Source organism: Vulpes lagopus, chromosome 17, assembly GCF_018345385.1.
Source record: "Vulpes lagopus strain Blue_001 chromosome 17, ASM1834538v1, whole genome shotgun sequence".
Taxonomy (NCBI): Eukaryota; Metazoa; Chordata; class Mammalia; order Carnivora; family Canidae; genus Vulpes; species Vulpes lagopus.
Genome location: NC_054840.1, coordinates 19,505,456 through 19,532,103, shown reverse-complemented (window position 1 = coordinate 19,532,103; position 26,648 = coordinate 19,505,456). Strand labels below are relative to the sequence as shown.

Below are 26,648 nucleotides of genomic sequence, written 5' to 3'. Positions count from 1 at the left end.
TGTCAGGTAGGATTAAAAGCAAAGGCCTCAAAACTGCTAGATCCAAATTTAAATTTTAGCTCTGATACTACTTAGCTCTATGACATTGGCAATCACATAACCATTCTAGGTCTTTATAGCCTCATCTATAAAATGGGCATGAGGGTGTTCCACACTCGTGAAGTTGGAATATGGGCCAGATGGGATAATGGAGTACATGTAAATACCTGTGTCAGTATTTTTTTCAGCCCAACTACTGCCAAAGAGAAGCATTTATTCTTAGTTAAGAAGCTAGTGAAAAACCTTTGTTCATTTGTCTGGAAAACTGAGTTTTAGCTTTGTTCTGTGTTATCTAAAATACCTCTTTATCTGCCTTTCTCATTATTTTTTTCCACCTGTAAAACTAGAGCATATTTAGTCTGATCTGTCTACTTCATGGGGATATAAGAACAGCTAAGCTAACAAATGAGAGAAGAAAATAGCTTTGAACTTTTTAAATGAAAGGTGCCACATAAATCAAATAGAGTTTCATAGATAGTCTAAATTCAATTTAAACCAAATCTGACATAAATTCATTCTAAGAGTACAGGTCTCTGTGGCCTTACACTATGTGATAATCTAAGAGCATTGAAATATTTTGCTGATGTGACAAGTGTCTAGAAACACTGCTTATCAAAACAGGATAAATTGCATTCAGAAAATAACTGAGCATATAACAACTTCCTCTTGAAAATCATCTGTGTGAATCAAATGTGTAGTGATATTTTTAACAGACATGTTCCTATGACAAAGAATTGCAAAATATGCTGTTCAGTGTAACTGTCATATTTCAAAACACATGCTCCAGGAATTGAAGTAAGAAAACCTTCTGTATTCAGGAATCAAAGTTAAATATATAAATACAGTAAATCCAAAGTACAAGCCAATAATAGCCTCCCTGAATTTTCAAGATCTAAAAAACCTAAGACATGACCCAGTCTGTTTTCTCACAGGTTAATTATTGATTTCTTAAAGAAAAACAAAGTTTTTCTAAAAGTAAACGTTCCACATATAATTTTGTCGCAGTTGATATTAGTGGGGCTCAGAGAGTCAGAATAGGATTCTGGTTATGTTGAATAAGACAATCTCAAAATTTTATAAATCAGTAGAAGTATATAAAAATATAACTTGGATTAAAAATATATTTAACTCTTGGTGTAAGACTCATAAAATATCTTTTAGTTTTAGATTCTGAAGTGTATAATATTTGATAATAAAAAAGAGGAGGATAAGTAGAAGGAAAACCCAAAAAAGTTCAGCAGTGGTAGATAGAGTGATTCAACAGAGCAATCAATACTGAAACCAGGCACCTAAGGTGAGGCAATTGTCAGAGTGGTTGGCATCACAAATTAACATAATTAGTGACGAATGTGGAAAAATGAAAAATAAGTGTTTCTTAAATAGCCGCACATGAACTTCCTTAAGTTGCCTTAATTGTTTTTCAAAACTTTAACCTTGTTTCATTATGAATACAGTATTTCCAGAATTCAAATACCGAATCTTGAGACAGGAAGTTTGTGCTTTTAAATTCATATCTCAGTTCAGAAATCCTGTTTTCCTTTTGCAGATAGTATAAAGAGACTTTATGTTCATTCATTGCAGAAACATTGTCAAATACTTGACCAACTAGTTTGTAAAAGGTACAACCAGCATAGATATTTGTATGTTCTGTGCAAAATTAGATGCGTGTGTGTGTACACACACACACATTTGTATATTTTCTATACATGGAGCTAAATACTGAACATCTTTTCTTTTACTTCTTCTAGGGCTGTAAGAAAATAAAAAATTTTAATAATGTGATACCTGAAGGCATGAACTTGAGTTTTCTTATAGCCTTGGTTTCAAACAATGGAGATTACACGTGCGTTGTTACATATCCAGAAAATGGGCGTATCTTCCATCTGACTAGGACTCTGACTGTAAAGGTGGTAGGTAAGCATGATTTTATATTAAGTGCGCACAACAAAAATGTGACAATTCTGTTTTGGCTCTTGATAGTTCATTACAAAGAAGTGTGTCAATTTTATAAGAAAAGAGGTTTCTCATTTTTGTTCACTGCACTATCCCTAGAGCCACAGCAATTCTACATCCACAGTAGGGATTCAGTAACTATTGGCCGACTGAATGAACCAATATGTGAATGAAGGCAGGCATTTTGGAGAGTGAAAAGAGTGTCAGAGGCATCTAATATGACTTTGATAAGGGTCTGAGTCTCCTTATCTGCACTCTAGTGCTAAGCGTATCTAACATGGTACAGCATACAGCATGGTACAGCATATATGGATTTTATAAATCTTAGAGATTTTATAGATCTTAGAAATGCTCTGTGAGTTAGTGGAATAAGTGATTCCAAATCCCAGATTTCTGCTTCTTGGTTCAGGACTTTCTATGCTAGTCTGACACCAGATTCAGCATAATTTTTAGGGGCTCTAACATAATAGTGCAAATAAAATTCAAATTGAAAAATTTTGTGATCACCTCTCCTCTTCCTCTGCATACTTTTGGAATAATGCTGAGCTGGGAACTAATTCAGTAGAAAAAAAAGGCTAAATTTGGTACTTGACATGAATGATAACCTAATCTTAAATTCCTCTTGGCAATCATTTATGATACAGATACTTAAATGTATCCCTTTTGGAAAGTTGGGAACAGGAATGCTTGGTCACCTTGATTTATAGATAGAGAAGTTGACAGATATTGACATGGGGTAGGGTTTTTATCCAACTTTTAAGCAACCCAAGTTTGTTTTTAAAGCTGTGAAGTACTGAGTACTTACTATATACCAGTAGGATGCTTTAATATGCATTACTTAATTTAATATGCATGACTTAATTTAATCCTTGTAATGAACCTGTGCGGTGCGTTTAATTATCCTCATTTTAGAGGTGAGGAAAATTAGCTTCTCAAAGATTAAGCAAAAAAAACAGAGTCATATGGTTAGTCAATGACCAAGTAAGGAAAAGAGCCTTGGTCCTTAAATCTTTGAAGCTTCTATATTTAAACACTACTCTATAAAACCCCTTCAGGATATTTTTCTTTCAATTTAGAAATATAGAATGTTATAAAGAGCAGCGATCCTGTGAATGGTCAACTGCTACAGGCATTGGGTAGACTTACGTGCTGGCCTCAGAGTTGTGATTTTGAATTTTCCATTTACTTATTCATTCATTTAATATTTACTTCTTTAACCAGGTCCCATACTAGCCACTCTGGGCATGTTCTGGAGAAATATGTAGAAAAGAAACAACTGAGTAAGACAGGAAAGCAATTTATTTTATGGTGTGGGAAGGGTATTTCATGTAAGCTTTGGGAAGCAAAAACACTGGCTAAATCTCGGTCCTGAAACATGGAGGCTACTTACTACCTTATGCTTGTCTCTTTGCTTGTTTAAATGAATGAAGTGTCGTAAATGACTACACTGAGCTGTGGGTCTGTGCGGGAAGAATTGACAAACTATGCCAGGAAGTTGGGCAAAACTTTACAAAAGAGCAGCTCTTGGAAATAGGTTATGAGAAATGAGGGCTATGTGATTTACCATCATTTCCTTTTTGTTTCTTCCTCCCGAAAACAGGCTCTCCAAAAGACGCATTGCCTCCTCAGATCTATTCACCCAATGATCTTGTGGTCTACGAGAAAGAACCGGGTAATTAGAGCTGTGCCTTTTAATTTCAGTTAGATTCTCTTAATGACAAGGAATAAACATTTTATTCCTTTATGCATGCGAATAAAGGAAACACATAAATTGAAACTGAAATGTCTTCAGAAACCAAGGCAGCTCTGGGGATTAGCTCCTCTATGGATCTCTGAGGCAGCTCTGGGATGCTCAGCTTCTCTCTCTGCAGCTGCTCCCTTCTTCCCCTGCAATGGCACCCCTCTCCTGATTAGTGATTTCTGTCTGATATACACATTAGTTTGCACGTGGCTTGGGTTTGCCAAGATTGCAACATGAACACAAGGCATCCTCTAAGCTTCCATTGCTGAGGGGCCGGGGTGGGAGCTCAGAGACAAGACTATGAATTTAATGGGTAACAACTGGTCGAACTAGTACACCCTGATCAGCGTGCCAGCGGATGTTTCCTATGGCTTTCTGGGTCTCCTTTTATTTTTCCATTTTCATAATTTTCCATTCTGGACAAAAATCATTTGTGACCGACTGAATAAAGCATCATTTGTTATTCGCCTCCCACAGTTAAACTGAAAACCATCGAAAATTTTAGGATTTTCTGTATTGTATCCTTTACAATAAATTCACTCCAAACCCAATGAAAGGTGTAAAAGAACATATTTTTCAAATATACTAAAGATAACAGAAGTCGTGATCAAAATGTAGGTAGAGAACAATGGTGCCCTCCTACAACTAAGATAAGGTTGCAGATAGTGAGCTGCCTGCTAAAACACACAAACAAACAAAAAACAAAAATAAAAAAAGAAAACAACAACAAAAACATCCCACACACAAAAATGAAGAATACACAGAAAGATCTGCCAACCCCAAATTTCCAACCACATTTCCAAGAATTCATAGTGGCTTTCCATAGTAATATGAACATTCTTCCTGCTATTGGGGTAAATCCTTACTAATGATCTATTATATTTTATCTACCTACCGTATGGTTACAGAATCTATGTTCTGCTTACCTTCCTGCATATTAATACAGAAACTGAAAGGGAAAGTGTAAGCCCTATGCATTAGAAGAGGGGACAGAGTAGGACCACTCAGTGAGACAAACTTGAGTCCAAATTTGGATGACAATATAATTTGGCCTCTCCACCTGCACACTTGCACACTCTCCACAGGTTGAGATAGATGAGCACTGGGTGTTATACTATATGTTGGCAAATTGAATTTAAATTAAAAAAAATTTAAAAAGAAAGCATAGAACAAGGCTGTCCGGGGCAAACTGGAATGAAAGTCAATCTGGGTCAAATTCTGGTCTGCCACTTATTAACAGTTTCATCTACGAATGACATTTTAGGTTTAAGCATTAGTTTTCATGTCTATAAAACATGGATTTTAAAAAAAACCCATAGTATTTTGTTAAGATTCTGTAAAATCACTAGTAAGTGATAAATATTTAGCACAGTGAATTATATAAAGTTTTTAGTAAAGGAGCTGCTGCTCTTCTTATTATCATTTTCTGCCCGGAGATCCCCCTGACCTCTTGTTCCAATTCAGAAAGATAGCACACATTTATTATTCATAAGTATTAGTATTTATAAATATATAAATATTTGCTGTTTATATTGTACTTAAACATGTGTGTGTGTGTGTGTGTGTGTATATATATATTATCTTTAAACTTATTGACTACACTTTGATAACCTGAGCATTTCAAGATCTGGCCTGCAGTGTGGAACATGGCCCCATCTTTTCTGGGCCAAGCACCCAAGATCTGGAGAGTCCCTCCTTAGTCACTGTTTGTGAGGGAAATAACAGAAGAATAGCCTGTGGGAGGTTAGGGCTAAAAAGGAGGTTGTCAGAGCTTCTTTGAACAAATACTGTCATGGTACAGCATATATGGATTTTATAAAAAGATGATCATTCTGGAAATTTTGTATAAAGCTGCTGTACTTCTTTTCTTCGTTTATTTGCAGTGAAGTATGGCACATTACTATGGTAGGCCACTTGAAAATTACTCAGAAGTAGTTTTAAGTCCTTGTATAGCTTCTGATTAGTCACAGCGTGGAACCAGTGTAGCCATGTGAAGGTTACACACTGATGGGTTAACTTGTTTTTTTAGGAGAGGAGCTACTCATCCCCTGTACAGTCTATTTTACTTTCCTGAAGGACGCCCGCAATGAGGTTTGGTGGACCATTGACGGAAAAAAGCCAGACGACACCAGTATTGATGTAACTGTTAATGAAAGGTACCATTGGCTCAGACAAGGGGTGATCAACGCTTGTCCATCAATTGAACGCCCTCTGATGTATACTAATCACTGAAAGTAAACACTGTGACTTTGGCCCATCATTACCAAAAATCAGTAAGATTTTCAAGTCTTTAGTGGCTGCATCCCAAAGAAGGATTGCTGGACTTGCATTTCCAGACTCAGACATCTTGTAATGATCACATATTTATAATTTCCACTTGGAAGTAGGTGGGATGATGCATAGCCCACATGAATGAAAGGCCACAACACAGGGCTCTGAATACATGAAATCTGTTCAATGCCACCCTGTTATTTTCTTTCTCCAGTCTGGAGTCTAGACCCCTGTATTTATGCCTCAGATAAATTATATTAGTGTCTTGTCTTGCAATAAGCATATATTCCCTATCTTATCCTTCATTCTTAACTCCCACAGCATGCACATCACATTATAATTGATAATTATTATTTTTATAAATATTGACTAAATATATTCATATTCTTTAAATTTTATTTTTAAAGTGGATGAGGTGGTAATATAGCTCACTCTTTAAATAACAGGCTGGGTCATTTTATTTCTAAATAAATATAACTTTTTTTGAAGGGATTTGGGTTCACCAAGAGGAAAATGTGGGTCTTTGAAGACAAAAGGTTCTTCTGGAAATGAAGCCTACAAGTGCAAGACAACCAAGTGCAATTGGTTCATGGCAATAATAAAAGTTAGCAGCTGACCAACCACATCAGAAAGTAGTTCTAAGAACTTAAGCCTTAAGATGATGTGCTAATACGTCTTTGGCCACTTGAACTTCTAGAATTCAAAAGATATGCTGTTCCTAATAGTAAATTCAGACTTTGTGCAGAAGTTATGTCTACGTTGCATCAGGTGCTATGCAAGATACCTTGTTCCTAATTGAGTAGATTTTATCAGAATAAGAATGATAGAGTAGAAATTTCAATATATTGTAATAAATGCTGTGACTGGAGAGTATTGGATGTTATCAGAAGCATTAATTGAGGAATACAGTCAGTTTTAGGGGATTAGGCAGTGCTTCTTAGATGGTACAGTATCTGAAGATTTGAAGGATGAGTAGAAATAAACTAGGTAAAGAAATAGAATGTTCCTGGTAAAAGGAACATCATGTGCAATGGCTTGAAGTTAGAGAAGCAGAACATATGTAAAGGTAGAGAAGGAGCCTCCTGAAATTGGAGAGGTTTTTTTTTTTTTTTTTTTTTTTTCAGAAAGAATTGATTAAAGATGTGGCTGGAGGACAAAGGGAGAGTTATTTATCACGTCAGGAATTCTGAACATTTCTATCATAAAAAGAATGAATGAATGGTAATGAAAGCCATGCTGTTCATCCTTGCTACTCCTGCAGCACAACTCAGTGTTCAGAGTAGGGCCATGCCGTTCACTTTAGGCTAAACCCATCACAACCCTTGACCAAGTTCTCATGACTGATGGTAAGCCTTATTGGAAGGAGAACTTGGATGTCCACTTATAGGAGGGAGATTTTGTTTTCTCTTTGGAGCAAGTGGTTCCAAGGGATTTTAAGTCTTGATCTTGTACCCAAAGCACTTGATCTCTGACATGCTGAGATTTGGATGTATTTATCTTCACAAAGCTTACTTGCTTTGAGAAGTTTCTTCTTTTTATAATGTTAGGATTTAACCCATGGAGTTTTAGCCTTTTCACTGAAATATTCTACCTATGTTCAAAATCCAAGCTTTGGGAATCTCTGAAATGCATGAACTGTTGCTGAGGTTGGCAAAATAGCTTATATGAATATTATGAATATTTTTGAAAGATTTTATTTCTTTATTTGAGAGAGAGAGAGAGAGAGAGAACAAGCAGGGGGAGCTGCAGAGAGAGAGGGAGAAGCAGGCCCCATACTGAGCAGAGAACCCAACATGGGGCTTGATCCTAGGACCTTGGGATCATGACCTGAGCCAAAGGAAGACACTTAACCGACTGAGCCACTCAGGCACCCCAATATATGAATATTTATTAAGCATTGTTCTAATACTTACACACTGACATAATTGTCAGAGTACTTGAGTAAGTCAATACATGTAATGCACTGTGTAGGCATTGCTATTTACCTCTCTTTCAAAGGAGGAACAGATTAGTTACTGTGCCTAAAGTATACAGCCAGTAAGTGGCAAAGCTTGGATCAAAACCCAGATAGATCTGGCCTCAGAAGCTTCTCTCTACACTGATACAGAATACTGTTTCAGAAGTGTGAGGGCCGGAGACATTTTGCTTTGAGGAGAGATCTGCCATATGTTGCCAGCAATGGGATTTGATCTAGATACTGGAATTGCATGTGGTATAGAAGGTAAAACATGGTACTGGAATCTAGAAGCTTTCCTACCTTTGTAACCATTGGATCTCAGGCAACACAGCTCATGGACACTCTGGCCACCCTCACCTGGGGGCTCTGTGGTTGTCTCCTTGTCTGATTCACACACAGGGCATGGCCTTGTCGTCTCACTCATGCTTTGATTTTCTTTCCCCTATTTCTAGTGTAAGTTTGACTGCAACCGAAGATGAAATGAGAACTCAGATTTTGAACATCAAAAAAGTTTCTGCTGAGGATCTCAAGCGCAACTATGTCTGTCATGCTAGAAATGCCAAAGGAGAGGTTGACAAAGCAGCCAAGGTGAAGCAGAAAGGTAATGGATGCACTCAGCAGATGAGTCTGTGAACTCCAAATGTAACATTGTGGTGAATAAGGAAAATGAGAAGAGAGTGGTCCAGCACCTAGCACATCTGGCACATAGTAATGAATCAAAGATGAACTGAAAACCTTAAGGGCAAATTTCCAGCTATGTAAAGACACTCAAAATATTGTTTCTTATGCTTTTAGTAACTTAGTGCCCAAATATGGCCAAAAAACTTATATGATTATGAAAATGAGCCATAATTTTACATCAGTACAGTCATGAAAAATGAAAAATAAAACATTTAAAGCTACCAAAGATATAATAAAACTGGTAGAGTCATATATAATTGGTGGATTGTAAAGACTCTTTTAGAAATCATTGATGGCAGAGTTCAAGGGTCATAAAAATGGCCGTACTATATGACTTAATACTTTTGGAATTTTTCCTGAACAAATAACAGAAAGAGAATTATGTACCCATCACTATTCTTAGAAGCATTATCTATAATAAAGAAGCATTATAAATAGCAACCATCTAATTATAGTCAAGTAGTTGAGTAAAATATAAAATATTTCTTCTCAAAAATATCATTTTAAAATAATCATTTTAAATACTTTGTACCAGTATTCAAACAGATTTATAATATACCACTAGCCACAATTGCTAAAATGAAAATTATTTAAACTGTGACTTAAAATAATGTAAAAGGATTTCCATGTTGATATTACTAATTTTTTCTACAATAAATAAAAATGATAAAGCTCTCTTGTGTGAGCTATTGCTACTGAAACAGACTGTGTCTAAAATTATCTTTGGGTCTCTCACCTAACACAGAACCCCAGACAATTAATCCTTTCAAGAATGTGTTTCAATGACTTAGAGAAAGATAATGATGATTTATCACACACGCAGTCACGTCATTCAGAATCATCGTGGATCCTAGTGTCAGAGCCTATATTATTTATAGCAAAAGTAAGGAAAAAAAAGAAATTAACTCATAGCTATTACATTTTGCAGTGGGATTTGAACCTTTTTTTCTTTTTTTCAAAGCTGCTGCAAAAACAGGCTTCACCTTAACATTTCATTACGATTTAAAAAGTAAAAAGCAGAGTCCTGAAGTCTATATGCCACTTAAGAAGTCTTAGTGGATTGGTTCTGGATAGTTCATTGTTTCTGCTCCTCAGAAGCCAGTGTAAAGCAACAAGACTCAATCAAGTAATACAAGGCAGTTTCCCAAAGTTAGTTACTAAGAATACTACTTGGACTATTTATAGTACTGCAGTTCATTATTTGTACTCTAGACTCAGATGACCTGTGTTAGAATCCTGGTTTCTGTGCATCCTAACTCCATGAATCTTGAAAAAAAAAACAAAAAAAAAAAAAACAAAAAAAAAATCCTTAACCTCTCTGAGCTTCAATTTCTTTATATTTGAAATAGACAAATGATACTGCTGTCTCATAGGGTTGTTTTAAGTCACTCAGCACAATTACTGGCCTATATACATATATATTAGGTGCTCAACAAATATTAAGTCTACTTACTTCCACAAAATTTTCACAGGTACTATTTGACAAAGGCTTTTTACAATAAATAAAGTATCATTAAAGGCTAGATTAAACAAAATCAAACAAGTTATTTTAGTTAAGGGCCTCTTAGAGTCTTTCACATTATTAACATTTGGTATGAATATCTGCAGGGAGTTGGAATATAAGAGACAGGGTTTTCTTTGAAATATATTTGACTGCAGATTTCTGAAGTATGGAGCATTTTGTAGGACTCATGTTTTGAAGCATGTATTTTGGGAAAGTAGTACAGAGGATGACATTAATTACTTATTGTCGGATAGATAGGATTAAATAATCAATTAAAATCATGTTTAGTCTCAGAGCGATGCAGAAGTCTGCCTACCAGAGCTATGTGAGTAGCTCCCTTTCACAGAACGCGATACTCTGAATGGTTAAGTACGAATGGCATCAGGAATGTAAGGTGCATCCACTAGACTGGATGATCTATGCTGAAATTACATCAAAATCACATAGACTCCAGTCTGTTCTGTGTACATCCTGTGGGTTGTGGTTTTGTTACTTGGCTTCCATTCTGGGCCAGGTAATGTTGAAATCCAGAGGTAATATTTGTGTTCACATTCATACATTATATGTATGGGTCCTTTTCTGGATTCATTGACAAAGCATGCTATGTCTTTCATCAAAAAGATGACAGGAAGTACTCAAAATAAGAAAAATTCACTGGGATAGGTCTTTGGACACTGGGATAGGTCTTCGGACAACACAATTTCGTTTAGTCAGTTAAAACAGAGCATTAAAGGAGAGGTAGCTAATGTAAATGTGATAGACATACAGTTGTTTTATAATAGGAAGGATATAGGGACTAAGGCAAGTTGTGTGGTGAACTTTATGAGAAACTGACAAACTTATTTCCAAAGAGGCTGCACCATTTTGTACTTCCACTAGCAACGCATATAAATCCTTACCAAATCTACATCCTTACCAACTTTTGGGGTTGTCAGACTTTTCAATTTTAGCCATTCTAGTAAGTAGGTAGTAGTATCACACTATATTTTTTAAATTTGCATTTTCAAATGCTAATGATGTTGAGTACTTTTTTACAGACTTACTGACCGACCACTAATTAAAAGTTTTTTCCTTTTGTGAAGTATCCATTAAAATCTTCAGCCCATTTTGTTGTTGGGTTGTTTGTTAATGTGTGTGTGTGTGTGTGTGTGTGTGTGTGATATAACTTTGTGAATGTTTTAATCACTATGCATTATTTTTGATGAGCAGAATTTTAAAATATTTGATGAAATCCATTTTATCAATTTCTTCTATATTTCTAAATCCTGTATTAGCAATCTTTGATTGTTAAAAATCTAAGCTTTTTCTTTTATATTTAGGCCTGTGATTAATTTTAAATATTTTTTATACTGTGAGGTATGGCTTGGTATTTTGTTTTGTTTTCCATATAGAAATCAGTTGTTCTAGTCTCATATTGAAAAATCTCTCCCTTTTTATTGATTTCTTTTTGACAACTTAGCCCCAAAAAATTAACTCTATGAGCATGAGTCTATTCTCCATTCCCTATTCCCTGTTCTGTCCATCTGTTCTCTGTTTGTAGTCCAATACATACTACTTTGTCTTGATGGACAGCTTTAAAGTTAGTCAGGAAGACAGAAACTATTGTCTTCCTCCTTTTTTTTTTTTCTCTTCAAAGGTTAATCTGACTGTTCTGAGGATCACATTATTCTTTCATACAGATTTTAGTATTGGCTTGTTAATTTCTCAATAAGAATCTGCTAGGATTAGATTGGTATCATCTTAAATTTATAAACCTATTTGGGAAGAATTGAAATCTTAACGATATTGAATTTTCCAATCCATGAACATGATATATCTCTGAATTCATTTAGTTCTCATTGATTTTTCTCAGCTTTTTTGTTTGTTGTTCTATGTATACAGGTCTTGCACACATTAAATATATCCCTAGAGATTTGTTTTAATTGCTATTAAAATGGTATTTTTAAATTTTCACTTTCAATTGCTCATTGATAGAAAATAGAAATGAATTAGTTAATTTTTGTATTTGATATTGGTCTTTGACTCTTCCCAATTCACTGCTTAAATAAAGTTTTTGCTTGTTTTGTTTGTTAGGTTCCTTAGGATTTTCTAGACACTCGATTGTGTCACCCATATATAAATATATTTTTCCACCTTCCTTTCCAAGCATTAAGCCTTTGATTTCTGATCTTGTCAAGTCTCATCCGACCTATGCAAAGCTTTATATTTTTCCAAAGACTCAAGGTCACCCCTTGGAGATTTATAGAGCTCTTTTTCCACACAGTTTTCTTTCTTATTTACCCAGGCCTGTAAATTCACCCCAATTCAATAGTTCTGAACTGTGATTTCTGTGTCCTTAGCTGACTGTGATGGCTGTATTTTTGGTCTTTCCTATTCTATGCCACAGTCTGAAAGTGCTTTCAGGCAAAAAAAAAAAAAAAAAAAAGTTGAGCCCTGTGATGACAGGGCTCAACTTTTTGTGTCCTTTCTCACACAGATCACACATAGATCAACTGCCAGTTGTCCATTTTAGAAAAACTGTCATTTTACATATTCTGGAAAGAAAACCACTTCAATACCAATTATTCTCTAAGGCCAAAAGCTGAAGGGCAAAATGCACAGATCTTAGCACTATGATAGTCATACAAAGCAGGTATGCAGGCTAATTCAGTTATAGGTCTCTGGTTTACTATCACCTAAATAAAACATTCTAATGGTGTGTAATACAGAGAAATGGTCATCACATGGTTCATGTGAAAATTATCAAGAAGTCTCAGCAATTTAGTGAAGAATAGATGCAGGGTCTGTGGCAGGCAGTACTTGGAAGTCCAAGCAGCTGGTGTTGGGCTCAGAGACCTAGTGGATAGCAAGGCCCCAACTAATGAAGAGAAAGAGAATAAGTTAAGTTCCCAAGAACTTAACAAGATTATAGATCAACAACTTGAAATCAGGAAACAGACTGGGGCTAAAGTACTGGACTGGTTTAACTCAGGGTGGTTAGCTGGAAACCTGGACCTTGGAGCCTGTTATTACTGTCAAACTGCAAAAGAAGTGGAGGAAATTCTGATTCAGGGAATAACAGCAGAGCAAGTGGCTAAAATTGGCTATATCCTAAATCAATTATAAGTGAGATCAAAGAGAGAAGCAGTTTAGGAATGCAATTTGGTCAAATTGCATCACCCCTTCCTGATTGGAAACCCTTTGGTCTGGGATTGCATCAGATTAAAATCTTTATGCCAAAACATCAGAGGTTCCAGCTGGGGCAGACAGAAAATGTGAGCCAGCAAAGCTTTATATGAAAGCCTTTTAGAACATTTCCTGCATGTGGTTCAAGCCATTTAAAAATTCAGGCTTGTGGATTATTTATCTTAAGAGTTCAATTAGTTAAATAGTATTAGGAACTACTTGATATCATCAAGATGGCCCCACAAAATACAATCTATAAATATGACATATGTAATTAAATGACCCAAAACCAAAGTAAAAATTCACACTAAAAATAAAATAGGCAGTAGTAAAATGAATGTGGCAGAGGGAAATTTATGAGAATAATTGATCTTTTGATCATTAGGCAAGATATCTATTGATATTTTTTTAAAACCCATTTCAGGTAAGTGCATCCACTGACCTCTTTTTTCCCTCCCTATTACAAAATGTCCAGCCAGAAGGAGCCAAAATAACTGAGCAAATAATGAAGATGACAGTGGGAATTACCCCAGTGTACTGTTAACATAACATGTGCTCAGAAATACCAAGGACACAGCAATTTTCATGCCAGCTACCTAAATTGATCTTAGTAAATTCTTAACAATTGCACTGACATAGCTTTTGACATTTGATGATGAAGTTTTCTTGTTTTAAACACCACTATTCATGAACAAGCATGAGAATACCTGGTAATAATTCTGCATTGCGGAGTTCCAGGCTATCTCTGAGATAGCATTAGCATCCCGAGTTTAGGGTAATGAACTTGAAACTCAAAGATCTGCCCTTTAATTAGAGAACTTTAGGCTCAGCTCCAGGCTGCTTACCATTTTTCCCTTAGGAGAGATACCTGCTTTAAAAGGGATTTTTCTACTAGCGTATGATCAATAATTAAACTTCACGGCAGAGCTCTGCAAAGATCTCTGGACTTTGGAGTGAGACCCTGGATAACAAACCCAACTTTGAACAAAATTCCTCTGTGCCTCACCTTGGCAAGCACTTAACATAATGTTCAAGTGATCAAAAAGCCTTTTCTCACTACCTGACCTGATATACCTCTTGTGCCCCAGCCCAGCCTCTCAGTACCCCATCATATCACCCTGCCTTATTGCCTTTATAGCACTGATTGCTACCTAACATTAGTTGTCTTATTATTTATTTCCTTGCATTAGAATACTAACCCTAAGAGGGCAGAAACCCTCTTGATCTTATCTACTATTGTATCCCCAACAGCTTCTGGCAAATAATAATGTTAATAAGTAATTGCCAGATCAACTAATACATAATTCAAGCCACTTCTGCTTCAGATCCAAATATTCTATTCCTTCTTCAAACACTTATGCTTCATTATCACAAGCTAATAGTGCAAACAAATGAAATTGTTGATACATAGTAGAGTACTAGATTTCTTTTAAATATTCCAGGAGTAGATGGTGTTATATCTGGAAATGTTCATTGAGGTCCTACGTATTCTAGGGGTAGGATGGATGAAGAAGACACAAATGAAGACTATAGATGTATAGTTTAGGGGGGAGCAAGAGAGAATGGAGAAGCAGGCTTCTACACAAATTACAGTATAATATAAATGCTGTAATAGAATTATAAACAATGAGAAGTGTAGGAATTTCTGCCGGGCAGATGCCAGATTGCAAGAGGAGTTTCATTCTAGAAAAGCTTATACAAAATAATGACACTTGAGCATGGACTTGAACACTAAAGAAAGAGAAAAAAACTATTCTTGCCAGAAGTCAAGTACGAACAAAGATATGAAGTGAAACCTTCCTGATGTTTTTTGTGGGAAAGGTAGTGGTAAATGAGACAGTACAGTGGTTAGTGGTTTGGTCATGACAGACCTTGTTTACAGGTCTGAGTTAATACCTACCTAGTTTTTAGGAAGTCAGAAATTACCTCTTTCTATTTCTCATAGTTCCAAAGAAACTGATAAAATGCCTTTAATATAAAAGTAAGCAGATAATATGGAAATCTGTCCAAAGCTGGATATTACATTTCAGAATGTGTATCCTAGAACTATAAACCAAGAGATACTTTCAAAGCCAAGCATACTCAGCATTTGGTGGAAACCCTCTCTCTCTGCCCAAAGAAAATAAGATTTTTGAGTTTTTTCCCTAAATTTATAGGAAAGGTGATTAAATTTTTCCACATGGCACTGACAAGAGGATGGAATTAAAACTAATGGAAACACATTGAGATTTTCACTCAATCCAAATGCTCCAACAATTAAAATTCTATCAGTATCATGGTCTGGTCTAGGTGGTAGTAAGGATTCCATCCCAAGAGATAGGTAAACAGAAGATGGAATTACAGTTTTCAAAAATATTTTTGAGGAGATTCACATATCAGATCATGAGTTGAATGAGACGACCTTCTAAATCCTTTCCGGTGCAAAAAATGTGTATACAACTAATATACTATTTATATACCATTAATATGTATTAATTTATATAACACCAAACTCTATTCAAGTCATCTGATAGTTAAAAATACCCACATCAGGTGCTGGCAACAAGAAGATAAAATATGACACAGTTAGGTATTAAAACATAGTGCTTAAGCCCTATCATGTTATCTCTGCTTGTTCACACATATAAGTAAGGTGCATGGCTCAGCTGCTTGGCTTACCAGCTATTTGCGGGATGATGGATCACTGTGATCACCACGTAGAAATCAATTGTTTCTCTGTTGTTCACTCCATTGATAGCTCCAAGATACACAGTGGAATTAGCATGTGGTTTTGGAGCTACAGTCCTGCTGGTAGTGATTCTCATTGTTGTTTACCACGTTTACTGGCTGGAGATGGTCTTATTTTACCGGGCTCATTTTGGAACAGATGAAACCATTTTAGGTGAGTAATGAAAGTTTGATGTAACTACTTTCTACTGTCATTTTCAGAAAACACGTTAGCTTGATAAAAGCGAGAATAACTGAAAGATCTAATCAAACTATTTTTTGATTCAGCCCTTACTATTACAAATCCTTTTAATGTATATTATTTTGCTTTCTTGGCTCAATATGTGTTTGGTCTAGATTAGCCCATCCAAATAGATGTATAATGCAAGCCACATACGTAATTTCAAATTTTCTAGTGGTCACAGTAGTAAAAGTAAAGAGAAAGTGAAAATTAATGTTAAATATATTATTTAACCCAATATATTCAAAATATTATTATCTTAGCATACAACAAATATTTAAAAGCTAATGGTGATGTTTTAGTCTTATATCTTGGTAATCAAAATCTCATAATTTAACATGTGTTATATTTAAAATTTACAGCACTTCTCCATTCATACCAGCTGCATTTCAAGTGTTTGATAGCTATATATAAACTGTGACTGGACAGCACAAGCCCACAGTCTTTGTACTTAAGGGTGGTCCATGCACCAGCCACATCAGCCTCACATGGAAGCTTGTTCAAAGGAAAATCTTAAGCTTAACCCGTACTCTGAGCAGGATCTACATTTAAATAATACTCTCGAATGATTCAAGTACATTTTAAAGTTTTAGAAGCACCGTACTAGGGCAAATTTGCATGGTGACAAGAAAGGAACAATGAAACATACTGATTTTTAGACTAATCCTGAAAAGATTTTCATTCAGTAGTTTTGTGGAAGACAAATAACCTATATTTTTACTGAGAGGTGCTGTTTATAATTAGGCAACTTTGGGAAAGATGAGTTTATTGAATTTAAGTATATTTTTAATTGGAGTTATTTTCAGGTACAAATAATTTAGACACTTTCTAAAATTTTGCTCAGTTTATAATTCTATTATATTAGTAGTGACAAAGTAGGACAGGAACTAGAAATTCGCTGTACGGTATTAATTGCTAGCACCTACGATCGACTATTTGAGCCCTGGTTGGATTAATTCATAGTTGAATGAGCCAAACCTCATTTATTCTCTGCTATAAAAACTATACTTAGTGATGTGAGAGTAGAAGACACATCAGATAAAATTTACAATTACACCTTAAAATAGTCATTTTGCCTGGAGCCCTGTCACAAGTGGGAAACCACCCTGAAATCTGTCAGATAATTCATACATGTGAAAATGTCTAGTATGCAAAAGTTTGATTTGAGAAAAAATGCAATACTATTGTGAAACTTTTCTAATTTATATTGGATCTCTCTTCCTTTTGGTAGATGGGAAGGAATATGATATTTATGTATCTTATGCAAGGAACGCTGAGGAAGAAGAGTTTGTGTTACTGACCCTCCGTGGAGTTTTGGAGAATGAATTTGGATACAAGCTGTGCATCTTTGACCGTGACAGTCTACCTGGGGGAAGTAGGTATTTCACATGAGTACAAATGATGCCACCCTGAGTGACAAAAGGAATCCTTAGTTTGGGGTCATGTAATAGAGTCATGACAGAGTTCTGTGCTGGCATCTTTGGATATTTAACGTCCAGTTGTTTGATGTAATAGAGGCTTATTTAGGAATAAAGTTACATGGTGAGTTGTAGGTTATTGAGGTGCCGTTTATGGCATTAAAAGTGTTCCCCTTTGTAAGCTTTAAGAACTCAACATCAGAAAAGTGTGCATGTGGAGTGGATTATAATTCTATTAAATGCCTCATTTTTAAATGTTCTCCTTTACATACATTTAGATTTTTAGAAGGTTTAAGCTAATCTGCATTAATTTCCCTAGATTTTTTTTTTTACAAACCTTGAGTTTAAACAATACTTTTACAAAGCCTGAAGCTTACTTGATTTTACTAAGAATGAGTTTGTGAAGAGAGTGCATGGAATCTTTCTTTATAGTATTCATTGATAATAATTAGAAAATTTCCCTGTGGCATTTGCTAATTTTCCTTTCCACACTTTTGTTTTCTGGCAAGCCAACGCTATTTAAATCACTCCTTTTTCTTGGGTCTGTTTCTTCCTTTCCAGCTTGTACATTTGAGATGTAGCTTAAAATTTTTTTAAAGGCCAGTATATTCTAGTAGGTTAAAAAAAAAAAAAGAAAGAAACTTGAATTGCTGAATGGATTTCAAATAAAAGTACATCTCAAATTTTCAGATCCACCCAGTAACATACAAAGTGATGATCCAACTGAGTCTGTTTTAATAAGTACATAGAAGCACTCCTAAACCCACTGCCAAACTTCTTACTGTTGAAATGCATGTAATGTATTTAATCCTCACCACAACAAACTAATTTTCCTCACCTCCAATCCTGTTTATGTGAATCATTTCAGGTGTTTAAACAATATTATATGGATAATGGAGATACAAAATATACTTAAATGTTTATCCTCATTTCAAATTAGCTGGACCACTTATTTTATCTCCTTAGTCATTACCTAGAGTCCCATCATGCCAGTGATCTACAGTGGATATCTCTTTCAGTATCATTTTGCCAGGAAATGATGACTTGATTATACAACGAAGAGACACATTCCACTTATTTTAATGCTTAAAACCCAAGTCACTTACTCATCCATTTATCCGTTCATTCTTCCATTCAACAAATATTTATTATAGTGTAAAAAGTTATATAAAGACATATAGCATAACAACAATGACCCTTCAGTAGGGGTTTGTAATTCTCTGAAGAATCCAAGTTCTCCGTAATTACTCTTGCATCTTGCTTCTGATGGTCGATCCTTGCTATCTGCATTCTCCCTGTTGCTCTTCATCCTCTGTGCCTGTGGGTCTCTTTCCATGCTTACACATCATCTGCCTCCAGCAACGCTGCATGGAGTAGATAATTGCTTATTCCTGGATTCTCCTCCAGGCTGCACATGGAATTTTAATTTGCCTCTGTACCTGTGAAGATGAAGGGGCAAAATGGCTGCTTAGGGGTGTGTCAGAAGCCATGAAATAGCTTTGCATTCCCTGGAGTTGGCTTCTCTTTGAACCTCAGTTAAACGATTATACAGTCCTAGATAAGCAACCTTGAGGAGATGGATTATTCCCAAGAGTTTCGTGACAGGAACTAATCAGAGCTCTTGACAAGAGAATTAAATTTCACTGAATTTCCATTTTCCCCATTTCTTCTTCTTCTTTTCGGACCTGAAGAAAGCATTTGCCTATTAGTGAAGGCAGACACATCAGCTACCAGCTACTGAAACACATGTCTTCATAGTAATGATAGGAGTTTAAGGAGAAAGATCTAGGGACTAATTTAGGCTCTAGAGTAGAGAGCAGAATAGGAAGTTGAGCTGAGAATCTGATGCCAGCCAAAATGCCATTCAGTTGGCTAGACTTTTAAAAATTCCTATTCTAAGGACACAGTGATACCAGTCTGAGTTGGGTAGGAGCCTGGCAATGGAGAAGAACTTTCAGAAAAATGAATGTTCCTACTCTTGCTTTCCTATGTTAGCGAGAAATGAATTTCCATGGTTTTGACTCTATAGTGATTATCTTTTTGAATAGCCACTGGCTTTAGAGAGTGAATACATGGGTACTGTTGGGGACAAATGTCACAGGAGCTTATTTGACTGAACTGCAGTGTGCCATGTGTTTTGAAGAAATTGATATCTGTACAACCCATCTATTTCTCATTATACTCGGCTTTGTGCCTGTTTGGAACTTTTGGGGGGTGGAAATGTGCATATAGTTTTCAGTATCTTGAAGGAACATGGCATTTATTGGACAGAATGAGTGGGTCTAAGGATTAAGATGTTGCAAATGTTCTTGATAACAGTTTCAACTCAATTCGTAGGCTGTTACCCTAAGTTCCCTACACTTGCTCCTCAAGCCCCAGGCTTTTGGGGAGTTCTTGGCCAACACTAATCCCCATGGTGTTTTCTTTCTCAGTTGTCACAGATGAGACCTTGAGCTTCATTCAGAAAAGCAGACGCCTCCTGGTTGTCCTAAGCCCCAACTACGTGCTCCAGGGAACCCAAGCCCTCCTGGAGCTCAAGGCTGGCCTAGAAAACATGGCCTCTCGGGGCAGCATCAACGTCATTTTAGTACAGTACAAAGCGGTGAAGGAGACGAAGGTGAAAGAGCTGAAGAGGGCTAAGACGGTGCTCACGGTCATTAAATGGAAAGGGGAGAAATCCAAGTATCCACAGGGCAGGTTCTGGAAGCAGCTGCAGGTGGCCATGCCAGTGAAGAAAAGTTCCAGGTGGTCTAGAAGTGGCGAGCAGGGTCTCTCCTATTCATCCTTGAAAAATGTATGAGGGACAACGAAAGGGGTCAAAGGAACCAAGGGCACTCCAGAAAGGAAGAATTCCTTTTCTTGATTCCCAATGTATTGGTTCACAGACAGAAAAGAATGCTGTTGAAGCCTCCCCATAGGGATAAATCCAGAATGACTGTATAACTGGTTGTTCTGCTTCCTCAGGCAATACTAAGGTTTAGAATTGTGGTGCCACCAGTCTATCACCATCAGACCGTCTGACGTCACTATGTTCTTCACAGGCAAAGACTTGGTTGATGCAAATTTCCCCTTTCTGCATCCTCTGTCCCTGATCCCACATCTTTAATCCCGCTTCCTCTCTCATTTTTTTTTTTTTTGATCTTAACACTGTTTGGCAGACTTTTGCTGTGAATTTCAAGACCCCTAAAGATAACTCATCTGTTAGCAAGGTCATTATGAGTCTCCAAGTCATTTTCTTTGTATTTTCACTCATAAGTTAAAAAGGTAATCAGTGCCCAAATGTATTTGAGCTGATGATAACAGGCTCTTTTGCTCATTCTGCTGTGCAGTGTGCATTCACAGCCAGGTTGACACCCACATAGGACACCACGAAGCAGTATAACTGGAAAGTGTTCCTTATGATGTTTTTAAAGGGCTTACATGCATTTTCTCCTGCTAAATCCCTCGTGCCCTCCATCTTGGTCATTAATGTCATATTTCTCAATTTGAAAAACCTACCATATTTTTTTTTATTTCAGTAAACTGGATATCTGCAGGTTGACCCATATTTGTCACTTCATCTTCCCTATCTCCTGTACCCTGTATCAACCATTTAGAGTTTGCAGATGGTTCCACACTTGGTTTGGTCTGACAGGAAGCTTCTAATGGTGCTAAGAGAGAGTAAAATAACAGCAAAATGCTTTTAAGGCATTTTCTGGCTTGTGAGAAAAAGCACAAGAACAGGGTGTTCAACTACTTGTCTCTTCATCTCAGCCTTGCTAATGTGAATATTAGGAAAGTGATTTCTCCTCACTTGCTTCTATCTCTCCATTGTAAAGTGTGGAAGTTAGACTCAGTGACCTTGTGAGTTGCTTTTAGCATTAATATTCTAAGAGAATTAACTGGACCACACAGTATTTCCAATATTTTATTCGTGGATACAGTTAATACACTCACTCCAAACAAGTCAGTCTGAAAAGTCTCTTCCATGAAACTTGTTTCACTTTGTTTTAAATAAAATTGTACTGTTCTTAAGACTTGGAAAAGTGAAAACTAAGTCCAGAGTTTACAAAGTATTGAATATCTATAGTACGTATATACATACATATATATACACACATAGATACATATATGCACACATAACATATATACATATATGTACACATGGATTAAATATGTATATATATCTACATTGTATATATATACACATGAATTGGATATGTGTATGTGTATATATGTATGTATGTATATATGTATATATGCACACACATTTATGTACACATGCATGTGACTTTAAATAGCTATTGACACAAAATATTACAAACCACTGGAACTCTTATCCAGCCTCTAAGTTATGTTTTTACTGTGATTCTTTTGTGTCAATGTTTTCTGTACATTATTTGTAAATTCACAGCTCACAGAGTAGTAGTTGCTGGTTCTCGCCTTCCCTAAATTAATATAAATAACTTATTGCTGCTGCATTTGATCTGGGTGCGGTGGATTCTGTTGGATACAGAGCTCCTATGGTCACTGCTGAGCAGTACCAGTCCTCTGGCATTAATTGATCATCTATTATGTCACAAGCACACACTCATAGAAACTAAACTATGGTAATCTCAGTGTTCAACTACCAGGGAGATAAATCTCTATTTGGACTGTTGAGTAAGAGAAAAAGGAAAATAAAATACTTATAAATAAGCCTGAGTATCCTATGAAACACCATAATTCATAATTTAGGAGAACCCTTATCACAGCATTATGAATGTTAATAAGTAATTCTAAAAGTATCTCCTGCATTCAAGTGTCCTTCAGCAGTGTTAAAGTCCATAATAAATCATTTCTCTATACTGAAGTTATATTTTAAATTGAAGAAAAAAAGCTTCATGAATTCTTTACTATAAAGCTATGATATGGAGTCATTCTTCGATCTATTTTTTTTTCTCACTAATGCTTTTCTTTATTACAAACCACAATTACTCCTCCTGTTAGCTCTTCATCCTCAAGACCAGAGGAGAGCTGACTCCAGATAAGCTTGGAATATCAATTGCATGAATGTTAGGTAATGGGGGACAGTCTCCCATCACAAGGGTCCATTCGTTTGCCAATGCTGCATTCTTTTTGCACTTTTGGATTCGATATTTGTCCTAAATGCTTTTGGGTACCCCTAGAAATTTCTTGATATTCCTTTTCCTATTTATATACTAGTATTTGATATTGAACTTTTCCAAATGCTAAAATCTAAAACATCTCATATCCAAATATGTCTCATTCTCAGGTAATTTTGTTTCAAGGTTTTTTGTTTGTTTTATATCTCAAAGGATGCCTGATACAAAATTTTTGAGGGAGATGGGTAAATAAAATTTTGAGAGCAAGGAGAAATTGCTCTATAATGCTAAAAAACTAGGTCTCTAAATTTAAAAAAATCTTTTTAGATATATGATATAAAGATCTTCTGCACCCAAGTTAACAAAAAACCATGACATATAAAGTGTCTAATTACATAATCATATAAAATTTATTTAATTATCTTCTGTATTGTAACTTAGGTGATTCCCTAGGATTCTAATAAACAAGTACTCCACTGTGTTGGGAAGCAAAAGCATCACTCCACTTGCTAATTATCCATTTTTTTCCATAGGTTTTAATATTTTAAGATTATCTTATTATCTTTTTATTTTATTCATAAAATTTTGTATTTTCATTTTCCATTTGATTTGTAAATTTGTTTATTTTAAAAATAAACCATTTATTTTCAGATTTGAATTTTATTTTGTGCATGTGTTTTATGTCTTTATTTTCATGTTTGGGCATAAGAAATGAGAGTAAGAAGTATTAATGATACACATAAAAATGTTAGAAGTTATATTAGTTAAATTTCTCTTTCTGAGAGAAATCTGAGAGAAATGAGAACTTTATATCAAGAACATTTTCTTTACATGTGAATAAAAGAGTTATTTAAATAAAATGAATTGTTCTAGTATACCATGCATGGTTGTGTGTGTGTGTGTGTGTGTGTGTGAGTTCACATGCATGTGTGTGTGCGTGTGTGTGTGTAGAGACAGAGAAAGAATAACAGAGGAGTGAGAGAACAATGGGTGAGGAGATTAAATGTTGCAGTAGTATTTTTTAATTCACACCTATTCTAAAGTAAAGAAACAGAATTTTTAAAAAGTATTATTCACTTATAAATCCACATTTTAAGGTGATTCTCTAAGGTTACCATGAAGAATTGATTCAAATTCAATTACCATTAGCCCTACATTAGTTTAATATTATGTTCACTAGACATTGAATAGTAATAATTTAACCAGAGTCATTAATTCAAATGTCTACTGTGTATAGACATTTACATAGAGGTATTTTAAATTTTTAACCATACTATAAGTTTGCTCTTATTATGTGTACTTTATAGATGGATGAACTCAGATTTAAAGATATTAAGATAAAATATAGATAAGTGGATAAACTAATATTTGAATTCAGATTCATCTTTCAAATTTGGTGCCTCCTCTCCGCCCCCCCCCTTTTACTACACTTCATGTTTAAGAAAAAGAGATATTGAGAGAGGTTTGCTGCTGTTGCATACACCAATAACCTAGCTAGAGAACAAAATTATAGTCCTAGTTTTCTTCTAGGTGAATTCCAGGGAGATTATGACTTTTAAAGGTAGGAGTATTCTAGAGTATTGATGAATTCTAGATCAGAAAACATGACTTCAAAAATAACTTAGTACCACACAAAAAAATTTGGTCTCATCAGTCTATAGCCATACCTTACTTTTTTGAGCCCAACAGAATAATAATCTAATTTATGACTCCCTCTCTGAATAATATTCAGCATTAAAAAATACCAATTCACATCTTCAACTGCAGTTTTTACAATATGAAAAATATTTAAAAATATGCCATAAAGAAGGCAGCTTCCTTCAAAGTACTGTGTGAAGACCCTCAGGCATAGACCATCTCCCATCTGAAAAGCATCTTCTCCAGCCATTCCTCAATATCATTGAATTCTGCCATTCATATCTGTTTCTTTAGCTTTGTCCTATTTCAAATGCAAATTTTACATTTTCAGGATGGGGTACCAAAATTAAAAAAAAAAAAGCCATTGAGTCTTTCTTTAGAGGACCTAGGACAGCATTTTATTTTCAACAGTGATATCCCCATTGGAGAGAGTGTACATTTTCCTAATGTGATTATTTTGAAGTAAAACACACAACACACATGCATGCACACAGAATTTGAGCACGCAAAGTTCTTTTTGCTGAAATCTATCAATGTTGCCTTAAGATTATATTGTATTTCTCATGAGATGGGAGAAGCAGTAGATTTTTTACTTTTACATTCTCAGGTTTGTGAAAGGCAGCTACACAAATTCTCAGTAGAACTGGGACAAAGCAGTTTCCAACACACACACACACACACACACACACACACAGGCTTCAAAGATAAATAAAAGTTTAGATTTAACCTCTAAGATCAAAATGAAAATTCTCTAAAACTACTTTGCACTCTTGACAAAACTAGTTAAAAGGTCTTAAAAATTGAGCATATGTCTCTTCCAATTACTCTTCAAATTCATGTTAAATTTACTAATTGGAAATAACTAATCTAGTAAGGAGCACAGCTCCTTTATTCTTTGTCAAATTCATAATGATCAAATTCATTGCACACTTTCAGCTTGTCTTCACAGGCTATAAAGTCTCTCCATCACTGTTTCATCCCTGGACCCAAAAGAGTATATACTCAACTTCATGGCCTGTCTGCGGCACCTGTTTTCAGAATTGTCAATGGCTGTGTTTTACACATTTGGAAATCCTTTCCTTCAGAAAAATCACATTGTTTAAGCCCTTAAATCTCATGATGAGCTAAGCACTGTATTTATCTCAAAGACCTTCCAGTGGAATCTCTGTCCAAATCCACATCAGTTACTATAGAAAGTTAATGCTTTGTCAGAAGTCTTTTTTTTTTTTTAATAGTCTCTGTGATTTTTATTTTTTTTTATTTTTTTAAATTAATTTTTATTGGTGTTCAATTTACCAACATACAGAAAAACACCCAGTGCTCATCCCGTCAAGTGTCCACCTCAGTGCCCATCACCCATTCCCCTCCAACACCCGCCCTCCTCCCCTTCCACCACCCCTAGTTCGTTTCCCCGAGTTAGGAGTCAGAAGTCTTTAGCTAATGAATTCCTGACCATTGTCTATGTTGTTACCCCTTTAATTGATTTGTAGTCTAATTCTTCATACATATACATGAAAAGAGGAAGAAGATTTTAGCTGATAACAGGATCAATACTATGAATTATCTGATGTTGTGTTCAAAATTCTAAGAATCAAGAGATAAAACTGTGTGGTTCTTAGGAGCTGGTAATTCCCTATTGCTCTTTGCTGATCAGACTATGTCTGGAGCGTTGCGTTCAGTCCTGTTCAAAATTCTACTCTTAGGAGGTACATACATAAACTGAATACTATTCAGGGGAAAATGATAAAAGTGGGAGAAGAGATTTGATACCATGTCTTTTGGGGAATAAGATAGAAATTCTGAAGTTGATCTAAGTCTAAAGATGAGAAGAAAATACAGTGAGGTTAAAATAGTTGTGAAATATTTTAAATATTTGAAGATATCAGATCTAAGACCACCAGATAAAAGTGGCAGGGAAGAATATTTCAAAAAAAAATTTACAAACAGCTGAAATTAGCTGCTTTTAGAGGTGGTGAATTCCTCATCCTTGAAGGTAGCAGAGGCTTAGCAATCATTGATGGGAGTGGCATAAATGAGATTCATTAACTGGGTAGATTATTTGACACTGAGGTACTTTATTCTTAAGTGTTTATTTATTGCCTCTCCTTTGTAGCATGGACAATGATGAACTACGGTACATGTAAGTTTTCACTAGGCATTGTCCTATCTTTCCATTTTCCTGTAGATACAGTGGAAGCAGTTTTTGACTTCATTCAGAGAAGCCGAAGGATGATTGTTGTCCTGAGCCCA

The 26,648-nt window shown here is 35.5% G+C and overlaps 1 protein-coding gene across 3 annotated transcripts in view; it reads left to right on the top strand.

Annotated features, from left to right (window-relative positions):
• LOC121477359 (interleukin 1 receptor accessory protein) overlaps window positions 1-23,548 on the top strand; it is a 118,814-nt gene extending 95,266 nt beyond the window's left edge. For 2 of the 3 annotated variants that reach the window (XM_041731606.1, XM_041731604.1), the window contains exons 5-11: window positions 1,788-1,953; window positions 3,593-3,664; window positions 5,763-5,889; window positions 8,414-8,562; window positions 16,049-16,192; window positions 17,490-17,633; window positions 20,109-23,548. In XM_041731606.1, the coding sequence (XP_041587540.1) occupies window positions 1,788-1,953; window positions 3,593-3,664; window positions 5,763-5,889; window positions 8,414-8,562; window positions 16,049-16,192; window positions 17,490-17,633; window positions 20,109-20,476 (1,170 nt within the window). In that variant the 3' untranslated portion in view covers window positions 20,477-23,548. The remainder of the gene's footprint in view (window positions 1-1,787; window positions 1,954-3,592; window positions 3,665-5,762; window positions 5,890-8,413; window positions 8,563-16,048; window positions 16,193-17,489; window positions 17,634-20,108) is intronic. The other variant, XM_041731607.1, reaches the window with a different exon arrangement.
• The last annotated feature ends 3,100 nt before the right edge of the window (window positions 23,549-26,648 follow it).